General features: G+C 60.1%; 1 protein-coding gene across 1 annotated transcript in view; it reads right to left on the bottom strand.

The window, feature by feature from the left end:
• SCUBE1 (signal peptide, CUB domain and EGF like domain containing 1) overlaps positions 1 to 15,148 on the bottom strand; it is a 138,726-nt gene that overhangs the window by 36,924 nt on the left and 86,654 nt on the right. The window contains exon 7 of the mRNA XM_064590505.1: positions 2,190 to 2,306. Within this exon, the coding sequence (XP_064446575.1) occupies positions 2,190 to 2,306 (117 nt within the window). The remainder of the gene's footprint in view (positions 1 to 2,189; positions 2,307 to 15,148) is intronic.

Here is a 15,148-nt window from a genome sequence, read left to right as displayed (position 1 = left end):
GCCCCTGTCCAGAGAACCCCGCCCAAGCCGTGGTCGGGGACCGGCTCAAAAGAAAAACCCGAGTCTGTACTTTCCCTGCCCGGGAATGTCTGGGGGGCTCGCCAAGGCTTGAAAGGATGAAGGGCCGAGCCCTCCCCGGCACACAGGCCCTGCACCATGTGGCCTGGGCTGCCCCACATCTCACACACCTGGGCACACTGGACCCCTTTGGGTCCTTGCACCCCTGGCCTCTGCACTGCAGCCCCGGTGCTGTGGAAAGGCCGCCCCGACAAATGCCTCTCCCCACGCCCTCCCCGCCGGGGCAGGGCAGGCTCTGCTCCTCACTCTTCTGCTGGGCTGGACGTCTCCATCCAGCACCAAGTAGTAGGTAATACACGTTTATCTCAGTGATTTTAAAAATTGAAAAACTGTCTTCTGCATCCGATAGAAGATCCCCGGGGTCAGGGAAGGTCTGCTCCATTCACCTGTCTCCCCAGCCCCTGCACAGGGGAGGAGCCCAGAAACCCCATCTGGGTTGAAAGAATGGAGTGAATGAGAGGACCTGCCGCCTGCAGGGCAGCGGGAGGGAGAGGGTCCGGGCAAGGGCAAAGAGCTGAGCGGGGGCAGCCGTGGTTAAAGGGCTGGAGTGGTTCAGGAGGAGCCACGGGAAGCAGGGTGGGGGGCTTGGCGGGGTGGGCCTCTGGCTGTGGGGAGCTGCCCTCAGCACCTCCCCTCCCCCAGACACGAGGTGGGCGTGAGGCGGGGACAGGTGCCCCCCAGGCCACCAAAGGCCAGGCAGGGGCAGTAGAGGTCCCCGCAGGTGCTCTGCTTGGGCACGGCTGTGGGCGCGGACAGGCTGGCTCCTGGCACCCACTCCTGGCCTCACGTCAGGAACTGAGACGTGCCCGCCCCTGGGGTCCCGTGCCCCAGAGGGAGGCAGCGTGGCCTGACTTTACCCACTTCTGCCCCAGCTCTGAGGGCATGGGGCCAGGCCTGCTGTGTCGCCTCTGGCTGTGGGGACAGCTGGGACCGCGGGGAGCCCTGGCCGGTCCCCCTGGCATCTGAGTCCTCATGTTGCCACTCGGCTCCATGAGCAGGGGCTACAGAAGGGCTTTATTTTCAAATAAACAGGTGGAAGGACTGTTATTTTTGTCAATAATCCCTAGTTTCTTCCCAGCAGAGCAGTTAGGAAGGAGAAGTCATATGCTATCTATTTTTACAGGCTTAAAAAAAGCCCCCCTCGGACTACTTAAAACCACCGGAAACCTCCACTGTCCGTATCGTCACCCACTGGACTTTGGAAGTTCAAGTCCTCTGCCCTTCCGCTCATGGCCCCCCAGCCTGGCCTGCTCCCTGGCAAGGTGGGAGGCAGGGGGCCAGAGGCAGGGGGATTTGAAGGGCCAGTCTGGTGCCGAGCGGGCGGCGCTGAGGGGCTGCACCTCCCTCCCTTGCAGGGGGCTCTGGTGGTCCCCTCTACTCCCTGCCCAATGGCCGTGGCTGTTCAGGGCTCCTTTGTCAGGGCTGCAGGGTGGCCCCTTCAGTCTCCAGAGCCCAGCCAGCTCTCACTTCCCCGCTCCCCTCACTTGTTTCCTGAGGGACCCCTCACACCCCAAGCACTGCTGGAGGCACTCAGGAACTCTGTGGGGTGAGTCAGGGAACATGCGGGAACAGAGCAAGCCCTACCTGCTCTCGCTTCCAGAGGCCAGGAGCTCGGCCCGCTCCTGTGAGCTTCTCCCATCCTCCCAGAGCCTCGTTTCTAATTGCAAATGGAGGTCCTTCTGCCTCCCTAGTCCCCTGCTGAGAGCCCCCACCATGTCACTGTCACTCCTCCGGCGACAAGGACACACAGCATCCTCATTTTTCTAACGGTGGCAAGAAGACAATCCCATCCCGGTACAAGGAGACCTGTCCTTCCCAACCCCCCCCGGGTTGTGCTGTTGCCCCAGCTCCGCCAGATGTGACCACGATGGCGAGGGTGAAGAGATGGCCAAACCAACCCCCCCGGCCCCCCCAGGGCCACGATGAATCACTGTGGGCCCAGGAGGTCCCGCAGCGAAGACACCGTTAGCCTAGTGCAGTGGGCAGCCCTTTTCTTGGACAGAAGGGCCCTATCAACGCAGTGTTCCCTTGAACCCTGCTGGGGAGCCCTGGCACGGCACCCCCGCCCTCACAGGCAGCCCCCGCCCTTGCCCGAGTGGCTCCGCGCTGACCTTTGCACGTCTTCCCGTCGGGCTGCAGCGTGAATCCCACTGGGCAGCTGCACCGCACGCCAGTGGCCGTATCCCTGCAGGTCCGGTCGCAGCCTCCGTTATTTACTGCACACGTCTCTGGGGGGGAGGGGGGGAAGAGACAGAGATGCTCAGTCTCCTCCGACGGCGGCCACCACCTTTCTCCATCCGTGGGGGGACCACCTGAGACAGGACACCTGAATTTGAGTTCTGGCTGATCCCCTCTAGCTGTGGGCTTCCCTGAGCCTCAGGCTCCCCATCTGTAAAATGGGAGAATGGCACCATTCCTGTGGGGCTGCCGGGGAGGACCCACTTTGATGAAGATGATGGATGGGTAAACGTCTGCACACTAGAGGGCTGTGCTGGTGTAGAGGTCACCGCCGACAGGTCAACGTTGCTGAGATCAGCCTAGCTGGTATTTAGCTGCCCAGGGCCAGATTCCTAAACCCTTGTCCTGCCCAGACTTGGACTCCAAACCCAGACTCGCGGTCCCTGGGGCTCCCAAACTGGTCTCAGAATGGACTGGCTTGTGGCCCTGGCTGTGGAGTTTCCAGGGAGGGGTTCCCCGAGCCCGCACACCATCCATCACCTTGATGAGGCACTCAGCTCAACATCTGTTCTCACTGAGCCATAAGCTAAAGGCGTCTGGTTTTTGTCCACTTGAAGCTTGTCTAGTGTTTTTATTCCCTTTGCAAATTCAAAGGGCCTGGAAAGGCTGGGGCAGAGCCTAGGTCACCGAACCCGTTGTGTGGTGAGAATGATCCTCCCCAGGCCTGGAGAAAGGGCTGGCAGAGCTGGGTCACCAGGGTGCAGGTGGCCCGCACACGGAGGAGCCCATTCCTGGGCCTCTGAGCCTTTCAACCTGGGTTTCTTTCTGAGCATCTGTGTGCTTTGATCTTGTGGGAACTGTGCCTGAGTGGGCTTTCCTCTTCTCTTCAATGTTGGGAGCCAAGGGCCCCATCTTTTATAACCCGAAACCCTTTGCCTGCCTCCCTTGGCTTCCTCTGGGCACCTGGCCCTGTGGGCCTTTTCCCTGAAGGTTCCCCCTAACTGGTTTATTCTGTCTGTCCTTCTGTGGTGTCTGCATTCCCACAGGATTGATCACTGAATACATACCCCAGGAGTCCCTGCTGCTAATTATACCAAATTCATGATGCCTTTCCTTTGAACTTCAATTTGTGTGTATGTGTGTGTGTGTGGGGGGGGTGGGCAGGGCAGGGAGGGGGGAAATCGGGCTTTCCCTTCTGTGTGTGTGTGTGTGAGGGTGCATCTCTGTGATCCTGCCGGGTTGAGGGGGCATAGCAGGTGTTGTCCTGAGCATCCTGAGCACAAGGGCTATGGGTGGCAGAGGGCCACTGGCCCTACTTCTCGAGGCTAATGCCCTCACCATGATAGGATGAGCTGTAACTGTGATTGAAAGGCGAGTCTCCCGAGCCTGACTCTTCTCTGTGTGTCTCCACAAATCTTAGCCCTTCAGCTGGATGTGGGCAGTTCTGTGAGCCTTCCTGTCTGTGTGCTGGTCCAGTGGTGTGGAGACCTCCTGCCTGCAAGCATCCCCAGGCCCAGCTCAAAGACCACCTCCACAAGGAGCTTCCCGAGCCCCAGGTGCAGAAAGAAGGCCACCGCCCTTCCCTGCACTGTGTTGGCCTCTGTTAGTGGGAGCCAGGCTCTGACTGGCATATGGCCCATTCAGGCCCTCTTGGGGCAGTGGAGGCAGGCGGGCCAGGGTGTGAGCGTTGGCCCTGTCGCTCACTGAGTGACCCAGGCAGGCTACCCCTCGGGCTGGACCTCAGCACCCACACCTGGCAGGTGAGGACGACAAGCCTTCCCTCTCGGGCCTGAGGTGAGGATCAAACTCCCCAGGTGAAGTGCCTGGTCTGGGTCCTGGCAGGTTGGAGTTGCTTCGCAAATGGTAGTTTCTCCCTCCTGGACTTCCAACCAGAGAGGAAATCCTGCCTCCCAGCCCCAAATCAAAGAGCCAACGCAGGCCCCAGGTGCCTTTTCAGCCTTTTATGTGGGAGAGCCCCTCTCTGGAGAGGGGCCCGAGGGCCTGCCTGCTCTCCAGGTATAGGTAGTTAAGCCTCAGGCCCTGGAGAACTGGGACTGGGGCATAGCTGTGACCTTACTCGGCGACAGTGATGGCGACTGGGCCTCTCGTAGTGGAGGTGGGGCGTGGCGTGGGCACTGGGAGCTGTGTCCCTGAGAAGTGACCTGGCCAAAGGGGCTCCTGTTGGCCCTTCACATCCCCGGAGGCCCCGGTGGGACTCGGAATCTCGGCCTTCCAGAGCTGAGGGGCCTTGGCACCCACTGCGCAGGCAGAGGCCAGGAGGGGGCTGGGGTCAGCGTGGAGAGTCATGCACTCTCTAGCCTCTCCCTTGCACTGTGCACATGTTTAATCTCCCATGTTGCCCTAGACGATGTTTGGTGCCTAAACTTCAGGTTCTGAGAGAGTGGCTCTGGGCCTCAGGGAAGGCCCCGTGGGCTGTTCTGGCTGCTGACCCCTTCGTCCCACAGCACTTGGTTATGGGGGGTCACCCGCTCCAGTCCCAACTCAGCCTTCCAAGCCTCACGTCCCCTAGGCTCTTAGCAGCTCTGTGAGGCGGCTCCTGCCCTTTCCACCTCTCTGGCAAGGACTCCGCCCAGGGTTGTGCGGCTCGTAAGTGGCAGAGCCGGTGGGACCTGCTGGGTCTGACTCCAACCCCCCTGACCGCCCCAGCCCCAGGACCCCACAGCGCCAGCAGGTACTATGCTCTCCGTATTCCGCCCTGACGCTGCCTGTTCCAGGGCTCCCCGCCTCTGAGCATGCTGCCCCCATCCACCCCCTCGCTTGGGGCCCTCAGGCCTGGTCTTGCTACTTTTTTAGCATCTGATTCTGGCCTCTGCCCTTAACTGCTGCCATTCTGGGTCAGGCGACCAGAGTCCTCCTTAGTGACATTCACAGCCTTGCCATCGGTCCCTCTCTTCCGGACCACTGGCTCACTCTGGGTGAGCGTCCAGGCTCGTGCAATAATGTCAAGAGCCAATACTTACTGAGGCCAGGCCCTGTGCTGAGCGGGGAAGGGGCAGTGGACTGAGCAACCAGCTACCAGCCTGTCCTCTATGTTGCCTGGGCCACTGCACCTGCCAGGCCCCCAGCATCCCCTGCACAGCACAGGGTTGGTGGCTGTGTCATTCTGAGGTTAGCAGATGTACACGGCACAATGCGATATGCACAGAAGGGAGGACGACAAAGTCTACCCAGTCCTTTGGGCTCAAGTGGGGGTTGGGGACTGAAGGCTACAGTTACAGGACGGGCCAGCCTGGGTGGCACTGAGAGCTTTGTCCCTGGGAGCTTCCAAGCAGAGACTGCCGGGAGCTGTTGAGGGAGCTCCTTGCCTTGGATGGCGATCAGCCTGGGTCCCTACCCCTGGACCGCTCTCTCCGACTGCCTCAAAAAGCAGCCTTGCCTCTCTGTTTCCCAAGACTAGAGGCCACCCAGGCCTGGTACTGGGCCACCACTGTCTCAGATGCAGAAGCCAGACAGCCTGTCCTCTCCTTTGACTGCAGACTCATCCTGAATGCAAACAGCAAACATGGGACAGTGGTGTTGTCTCTGGCTTTCAGGGTGGGGGATGCAAAGGGGGTGCTGCGGGTTGCCCTGTGAGGCCACACCCCATCCAGGAGCCCACGCTGCCAAGGGCGGCTAGAGTCCAGGTGCCATACCTTCGGGGGTGCGAGGGGGAAGAGGGCAAAGCTGAACCCCAGAGTGCTGTCCTAGGGAGCTGAAGACTTTCCTTTTGGACTCCGTGAGCCCTCTAGTCTCTCCAAGAGAGCTACCGGGTCTTTCTAAAGCCTCTCCTCTCCTCCTGGAGGGAACAAAACCTCTCAGGGCACAGCCCTCTACAGCTGACAAAGGATCTTCTCACCCACTGACCTCACAGCAGCTCCACAAGTTGGCTTCTTCTGCAGCCAGAGAAACTGAGGCTCAGGGAAGTTCAAGAACTTGTCCAGGCAGGATCAACTACCTATTGTGAGACCCCGTGCAAAATAAAAATGAAAAGCCCTTGCTCAAAAACTAAAAATTTCAAGACAGAGGCAACCGAACACTCAACCACCTGGGGGCCCTTCTGAGGGCAGGGCCTGGGGCATGTGTACGGGGCATACATCCGTCGAGCCAGCCCCGTGTCTCAGACCCCTCAGTTATTTGGAGAAGCCAGTATTTGGACCCAAGGTTGTGGGACTCCAGACGGATGAGTGAGCCCGACCAAGCCAGAGAGCTAGGTCTTTGTTGGGGGTCCTCCGAGTGCTCACAGCGGGGCAGCGGAGATGGGCGAGGGGGGAGAACTCTTACCCCACGCGGCCAGCCTGGGCATGGGGGGAGGTTAAAGTGGGAAGGGGCCTGAGCGTAAATCCCTTCGCAGCAGGTTGGAAAACCCTAGATGTGTCACCAGGCCGGTCTTCGGTCCTTCCCCTGGGGCATTCCCGCCAGAGGCTCTGGACACAGAGACAGAGCAGATGTGAGCAGGGGAGGCCAGGCCTGGGCTCGGACGGAGGGCTGCTCTTTGAGTTGGCACTGCCTGTTTGCTCTGCCCTAGGTCCGGGGCAAGGTCTGGCAAGGCCTGTGAAGGACAATCTCAGCCACAGGGCAGTGGCTGAAACATGAGCTGTGGAGTCAGAAAGTGGGGATGCATACCTGGCCCTGGGACCTCGGGCAAGCCCCTCTACTCCTGGAGCCTGGGCTTCCTGACATGCAATGTAGGGGTGATGGCATTTACCATGGAGTTTGTGCAAGGCCCAGACAAGTGTGGACATCACAGTGCTTTGTGAATTGTCACAACAGTGACCACACGCTCACTCTCGAACCTCTGCACAGAGAGTCTTAGCACCCGGTCAGTTGCTGATTCATCTGAATTCCTGCTCTGTGTGGGGCAGATATGCCTCAGAGAGTCCCTGGTATTTTGGAGACCTCAGCTTGGTGGGGCAGTGGATGGGTTCACTGCTCTGTCTAAACATCCTTGGTGCTGGGTGGCTGCGAGCTAGGAGCTGAGCTAGAGACGGGTCTGACACTGACCCAGACCTCCAGGCCTCAGGGGCTAAGAGTTTATCAGGGGAGACAGAATAGGGCCCAGACTCTGCCTTTTTCACAGGAGTCCAGGCCCCCTCCCCCAGCTCACCCCATCACATCCAAGCATGGGCTCTACAGATGGCTCCCTTGGCCTAGGCTCGTTCACCCCTCAAGACTCTGGAGGCCCCTCTAAGTTCTCCTGAGCCCTGCTGGCTCTCCCAGGCCCCAGGCTTCTGTTCAGGTGATTGTCCCCCCACCCCAGAGACCACTCACTCCCCAGGAAGAGCTGTGTCCAGGGGGACCCCATGCCCAGCATAGGACCAATTTCTGCTGAATGATGGGCTGTAAAAACAAGCCTCTGCAGAAATGAGGTGGGGTGAGGTGACCAAGCCCCCGCCCCATGCTGGGCCTGGCAGGGGAAGGGTGCCTAAGATGAACCCGACGGCACAGAGGACCTGCGAGTCTAGCAGCACCAGCCAGCAGACGGGCACCGGGCGAGGTGGAAGCTCACGCGGGCTGACGGCAGGCTGAGTGGCGTCACCTGGCTGAGAGTGCCCTGATGAGAACTGGACGCGGGTCCAGAGGCCCGAACGCCGCACTTAGTTCCCGATGCGCTGTGGGACTTTAGGCAAAGCACCTTCCCGTCTCTGGGCTGTGGCTTTCCCCCTGTGGTGTGACTGGGAATCCCAGGCTTGTCTCCAGGGCAGGCGTCAGGCCCCGCCCCAGAGGCTCTGATCTGGAGGCTGAGGTGTGAGCCCCGTGACCCACAGAGACCCTATCAGCCCAGACATCTGCCCTGTCCCTCGAAGGGACACCCTGGTGGTGGGAGCAGCCCAAAGCTCTTGCTGCAACCTGTCGAGGCCTCAGTCAGGGCTGGCCCACCCGCCCTTCTGCCACTAAGATCAACGGAAGCCACTGGGAAGAGGGGTGAGCCACTGGCTCTCCCAGCCCAGCCGCGGGATCTCTGACCTTTGATCTCTCCTCCCTCAGCTGATTCCTGAGCCTTCCATGGCTCCTATCACTTTGAGATAAAAGCCATGCTCCCTGGTAGAGCTCTGAACACTGGCCCGGCTCTCCTGCAAGCCCATCTCTTTGTGCCGGCCCCACTGACCTCTGGGTGGCCCTGTGGCCCATCACGGGCACTGCCAGCAGGCCGATGTCCCTTACTACTCTGGCACAGTGAGGTTGGTGGTCTTCTCGAAGTCCCTTGGGCAGGTGAGAAGAGTCAGGCCTCAGGCCGACAGCAGAAGCCGCTTCCCCAGTCACTCAGCAGGGAGTGGGGAACAGGGCTCATCCCTGTCTGCTGCTTGCCCCCTGCTCCTAACCACACCGCCTCTCCGCCTCTGCCTGGCACCCCTGCTCTGCCTCAGCCAGCAGATGCCCACTCCTGAGAGCACTCTGCAGAGTGTGGCTCTTGCCCATGAGGGGAGAGGTGCCACGAGGGCCGGGCGCTGGATGCCTCTGCCCTAGGAGCACCCGCAGCTCCGAGGAAAGCTGGGACCTGGGGGACACGCCGGGGAAGGGGGCAGGGCAGTCGTGGAGGCCAGGACTGCAGCCCCAGCAGGGGAGGGGTCCCAAGCCGGGGTCCGAGGGGAAGTGGGAAAGGAGGCGTCGGAAGCCCCGCTTGGCACCCGGCACTGCTCTGTCACATCGGAGGCCAGCGGACCTCTTGGCCCATGGTTCTCAAAGGGCCGGCCTGGCCGTGAGGCAGCCTTGGTGGGTTCTGGATTCTGCCCTTGTAGCACGTAGGTGGTGACTATGAGACCCCCCTGGGCCCTGTGCTGACTCTGGCCCAGCTGTGTGGAAGGAACAGGCCCTCAGGCCCACACTGCCCCACCAGCTCCGTCTACCTGGGACCCGGCCCTGCTCAGGGCAGTTTGCTGTGTCAGTGGAACTGTCCTCCTGGAGGCGCTGGGCGGGCTCATGGTTTCAGGGGCGACACCCTCTCACGGGCCGGCCTGGTGCGTGGGATTTCCACACTGGTGCTCAGAGCGCAGGACCCTTCTGGACCTGAGGGACGGTGCCTCGCAGTCTGTAGCAACAGGGATGGGGGCCGAGGGCAGAGAAGAGGCTGACCAGGAGTGAGATGAGCAGACCTTGGGGAAGTTCCTTCAACCAAGGTTTTATATTAACGCAGGTGGCAGGAGCAGAGCCATGGCAGCGAGCCTTTTCCTGGCCTCTGGCTTCTGCCTTTGCTCTGGCTACTAAGGGGAGGGGCGCTGAGAGCAGACAAAGTGGGGCTCACAGGCACCCTCTTGTTTGAGGCCATCTTCAGGAGGGAGGGGGTGGGATCATTATGCCCATTCTACAGAAGGCTCATGAAGGCCCAGTCAGTGACCCTTCCTCGGCACTGTCTTGCCCCCTCCACCATGTGGGACCATGGAGGCTTGGGGGTCAGACCCTTCTCAGAACACGCACGACCAGCAGCTAACGCTCCCTGAGCACTCACATGCCAGGCGCTGTGTGTCATCTGCCCACCTTTCCCTAGAGGGAGTGTGGGGTGGCATCGTGGGAAGGGCAGGCCTGTGTGACACTGGGTCAGCCGCTCATCCCTGGCCTCAGTCTCCTCATCTGTAACCTGAAGGGCACCCTTGCAAGTTGCTGGGAACATTTCCATGTCCAGGTACAAAAAGACTCAGCCCAGAGGCTGCTCAACAGAGGGGAGCCTTGTTCCAGATTCCTGACGGCTGTCGGGATTCAGGGAAAGATAGGTCAGAGGACAGCCTGGGGCCAAGGGAGGCAATGTCCAGCATCCATACACCCCTATTCCCCCTCCTACCCTGTGACTTCCTGGGGCCAGTGAAGCTGGCACATGGGTCCTGCCTTCCCTCTCAGAGCTCTGGCCTGTGAGTTGGCAGACCTCATGGAAGGGTCCAGATTGCAGGTGCCTGGATGGCCTCTGAAAGGCACTTGTTTGCCTTGCTGGTTCTTTAGGCCCCCTTTCCTATGGCACCACCACCTCTGACCTGACCAGGGTCAGGCAGGCCCCAGGCTTCTCGCCTCATGGCCTGGGCCCAGCATTCCAAGCACCCTAGGAAAGCTCCAATGGCCTGGGCAGGAGAAGGTAGAAAGAAAGAATGGAATGTGGCTGGGCAGTGCCATGAGCCACATGTAGGCCAGGCGTCCCACATCAAGCATCTCATCCAAGCTGCTTCAGAGTAGAGACTATGGCCCCCTTTTGGCAAAAGAGAAAACCAAGGCTCAGAGACGTGAGGTGCCCCCAGCCTGGAAATGATGCTAGTCATTGGGGAAGTCAGGACAGAGCCCAGGTCTGGCTCCAGAGACTGGGCCTGGACAACAAACTGGAAAGAATCACCGTTAGCAAAACTCCAATCAAGTGCCTCTAAGAACAAATGCATAGTTCTTCAAACAAAGATACAGCCTGGCTGAGCAACCTGGAACCACCCCAACTTCCTTGGGACAGACCCAGATGTCTCGCTGCAGGAAGCCCTGACCTCTGGCTACTCCTCGGTCAAGAGTCAGCCGACAGCTGGTCTGCAGCCAGCACTGGGCCTTCCCTTGCTCAAGCCACCCAGCCACCCTGGAGGCAAGGGTGGGCCTGAGGAGCGGACGGAGCAGGCAGCAAGGAAGGCTGGACCATTGCCTGCCCAGGTGCCTGGGACGGGAGGGGAGCCGTGGGCGGCTGACTGGGGCTCTTGGTCACTTTCGCTGTTTCTGCACACAGGGGCTCCTCTGAAGAGTGCAGATGAACAAAAGATCCCATTGGTAAAATAAAGATGCCCCGGGCTCTGGGGTGCCTTCCATCTGTGGTTTGGAGTTTAAGCTCCAGGAGCCTCCTGAGTGTGTCAGGGCAAGGAGCCACGTCAACCAGTAAACACATCAGGAAGTGGGCCATTAGGGGGCAGGGGGCATTGGGGTCACATCCCGAAGGGCTTTGGGACCCATCTGGACCAAATCCTGAGGGGCCAAAAAACCTAGGGAAGGGTGAAGGCAGGACAGGGAGGGGGCTGGGGACAGGGTGTTGAGGCCCGGAAGGAGCATGTGGGGGTCAAGTGTGCCCAGCTGCCAGTGGGACGGGGTGGCATGAGCAGCTGGGGGGGAGGCCGCCTCCTACCTGAGGGGCTCCCCTCAGATAGGCTGTGTCGGTAGGAAGCTTCTGCGGCAGTGTAGGGCAGGGGCTGTGTGGGAGAGCAGGCTCCAGGACTAAGTCACAGGGAGGCTTGCAGAGGGTGCCCTGCCACAAACCAGGAGGCATTTCGCACAAAGCCTGGGAGCTGGGCCAACAACTGAGAACCGCCCATGGTGCTTCTATAGGCCTCTCTGATTGAGGAAGCACTTGCCAAGGACCACTGTCCCAGCCGACCCTTGTCACAGCCCCAGAGGCTGGAGAAACACGAGTTGCCTTTCTTTAAGTCCTGACAGGGGAAGGGACTTACCAAGGCCATCCGGGGGGAGGGAGCAGCAGGGCAGGCCAGGTGTCCCCATGCCCAGTTCACTGGTCCAAGCACGGCCTCCCCCAGGGAAGCCACGAACACCCGCCTCTGAAGAGCCCCGTGACCCTGGCTAACGCCTCACCTCCCTGAGCTGGGCCACCTCTGCCAGGTGATGAGGATGGCACTCTGGCTCTCAGTCCTCAGGGGTCACCCCAGCTGCCCATCTGACCACATCGTGCTCTCTGTAACATGTCTGCACTCTCTGCCTCTGCCTCCGGCTGCATGAGCACTCACCGGCTTCACGCCTTAGGGTTCTCTGCTGGCAGCCGTGCCCCCCAACCCCCCGTCTGTTGCAAGTTCTGAAACCCAACTGGGCCTGAGCCCACATTTCTTGCTCGGTTCTCCCTGAGCCCACCACTCAGACAGCAGCAGGCCCCCCCCCCCATCTGCGGGGCCTGGGGGAGTGCTTGCCCGCACTGCCCTGTGTGCAGTGGGGGAGGACACACATCACCCGCACCTGTCCCCCTGCCCTCATTCTGGGGGCTGAGAAAGTGGTGTTTGGAAGTATGCCTTGTGTTAGCTGTGCCCCCCGAGGGGACACCTCGCCTGGTTTTTATACTTCATGAGATGAGCATACAGGCTGGCTAGAAGCAGATTCAAATTTCATCTGGGGCCCAGAAAGAGGGGAAAGCTGTAAGGCCCCAGGTTCCAAAGGAAGCCAAGGGGCTAATGGGGGAGTGCTCGGGGCCTCTTCAGGGCAGGGGCAGGACTGCTCCCTCCAGCCAGGCTTGGCCCTTGGCACCAGGAACCCCGGTTCTGCCCAGACTCCCTGGGAGGCTGGGGGTGAGTCATGCCCCACTAAGCATGCCCCGCTAAGCTGAAGTTCTCATCTGGGCCAGCCAATGAATGCCCTGCCCCCTCTTGTCTGACAAGCCCTGCCTAGCACCCTGCCTCCACCCTCCACTCTCCCACTCAACTACTTACGCAAGTCACCGCGACCCACCTCCTTCCACCAGGCCTTAGGGCATATGTGGGGTGAGTGTGTGTTGTGTGTGTGTATGGATAAACTGAGGGCAGGAGCTCAGGACCACAGCTGGGGTCCCGGTTGACCTGGTACCAGTTCACGGACAGGGGTGAAGTCTGACTACCTTGGTTCTTCCTGCATGAGAGCCCAGTGCCTGGAGCTTGGTGCAAGGTCTGCCCAGCCTTTCCCTCTGGCCGGCTTCCTGCTGAGCACCTGGCCTGGGAAACTGCCCTGTCTCATCACCTCCCTTGTCTCAGATCTGCCGGAGCCCCTCCCCACTGCCAGGCTTGCCCAGGGTTCTGGATCTGGGTCTGCCCCCTTTCTCTCCCAGCTGGACACCTGCCTGTGGGAACGGCGAGCAGTGAGGCCCCACGCTACCCCAGGCACGTCCTCCAGGAAGCCTTTGTTCACACTCTGTGCCAACCAGCCTTCCCCGTGCTCCTGCTCTGGGCCAGGCCCTGTGCTGTGCCCCCGGGGGCCATCAGAGCTGGCACAGAATTGTCCTCTGCCCCAAGTCGGGGAGTCCCAGGCTTGGGACAAAAGAGGGTGCTGGTGGAGGAGGGGCAAGAAGCGGGGATAGGGGTGGCAAGGAGAGTCTAGTTAGGTGTGGATGAGCCTTTGCCAGGTAGAAGTGTGTCGGATGGCACCTGGTGAAGAGCGGGCATGGCCCGGATGGGAAGCTGCACGTGCAGGACTTCTAGGAGGGGGATTCCAGGAGGTGACTGATGCATGGGTCTGGAACCAGGGCTGGTGTGGGGGGGTGGCCTGGGAGGTTGGGGAAATCAGGAGAGGCCCAGGGACCCTGGAGATGGTGGCTGTAGAGAAGAGGTGGCAGGTGGGCAGCCCCTGGGGAAACAGAGGAGCGGGGAGCCAGGGAGAAGGAGTGTGAGTGTGTGGACATGAGCCAGACCTCTCAGGGGGTTGTATGGTTAAATGAGGCTGGGGAAAGCACGGGGCTCAGTCTGCAAGCCCCAAATGTCGCCACGACCACAACTGCTCTGCTTTCCCTGGTCCTCCCCGGCCTTCCAGGTCTCCAGCCCCTCGGCCCCCTTCCTGGAACTTTCTCAGCGGCTCCCCTGTCTGCCAGGCCCCTCCACAGTTTGACACCACTCCCTGGGAGCCCCGCTAGGTGAGAGTGTTATGGGATCATGCTGACTCAGGAAGGGAAGCCTGGCTCACAGGTGGAGAGGTGTCGGGAGATGGGCAGGTGTCAGCTGTGGGAATGCAGGGGGGAGTTCCTAGTACCTTTTTGGGCCTCCGTGTCCTCATCTGTAAAATGGGAATTGCTTTAGTGCCAACCCTCAGGGTGGCTGGGAGGTGAGTGAAGGCTGGGACAGAGCAAGGCCCAGAGAACCTGGGGTTCTAGGCTAATGATTGCTGTACTCCCCAGACCTGGAGCACCTGGCTCCCCTGGGCTCAGGGGGACCCCTAAGTGGGCAGGCTGTGGGGACAGATTCCAGTCGGGAGGGCTGACGCACCTCAGGCTACTTGGCTCCTGACTTAGGGCCCTGGGCTTGGGAGTTCACAGACCCCAGACCCTGGTGCAGACCACTGTGAGGAGGAAGAGTCCTCCAGAAACAGCGGGCAGATGTGCACTGAGGCTGCCTGAGGAAGTGGTGGGCGCCCACTCTGGGGGGGCCTGCGGAGGTGAGGACCAGCGCATCCCACACTGCCAGCCCCCACCTGTGCCTGGAGATGCATGGACCGGAACGAGCCAGTGAAGAGGGAGGACATGGGCTCTGCCTCTGGACCTCACAGCAGCCAGCCTGGGAGGTTCCTTCCAGACCAAGCTTGAGGGTCGAGAGACTAACAGCCCCCCCTAAAATGTCCTTGTCTTAGTCCCCCATGACGCTATGTGACAAAAGGGACTCAACAGATGTGATATAAATTAAGACCCTTGAGATGGGTGCTTGTCCTGGATCACCTGGGTGGGCCCAATGTAGTCATAAGAATCCTTAAAAGTGGAGCAGGGAGGTCAGAGAAAGAGCCTGATGGAAGCAGGGTCAGAGAGATACAGTGCTGCTGGCTTTGAAGACAGGAAGAGGCCCCAAACCAAGGAATATGGGTGGTTCTAGAAGCTTCTAGAGCTTCCAGAAAAAATGCAGTCCTTGCTCACACCTTGATTTTAGCCCAGTGAGTCCCAAGTCCAACTTCTGACCTGCCAGAAGATGGTGCATTCCTGCTGTCGTAAGGCACTAAGATTGCGGTACCCTGTTAGCAGCAAGAGGAAGCTCACACAGCATCCATGCCACGCACACTGTGGGAGAGGCACCGACTGAACACCTGGGTTGACAAGAACGACCCACACGTCTCGTCAGTCTTGCTAGGAGTGGGGTCCCAGGGGCCTGTGGTAAACTTAGCTGGGTACTCAGGGGTTTTGCACAAGTCAGCCAGATACTTGAAATTTATCACTCCAACCCTCAAATCCAAATATTTTAACTGATTTTAACATAAATCGAAAATCTGTTACATAGTTTGA

The sequence above is a fragment of the Mirounga angustirostris genome, unplaced genomic scaffold, assembly GCF_029215605.1.
Source record: "Mirounga angustirostris isolate CCGP_5_RB_7025 unplaced genomic scaffold, mMirAng1.0.hap1 SCAF_5, whole genome shotgun sequence".
NCBI classification, from domain to species: domain Eukaryota; kingdom Metazoa; phylum Chordata; class Mammalia; order Carnivora; family Phocidae; genus Mirounga; species Mirounga angustirostris.
Note: the sequence above shows the minus strand (reverse complement) of the source record. Positions and strands in the feature narration are given on the sequence as shown.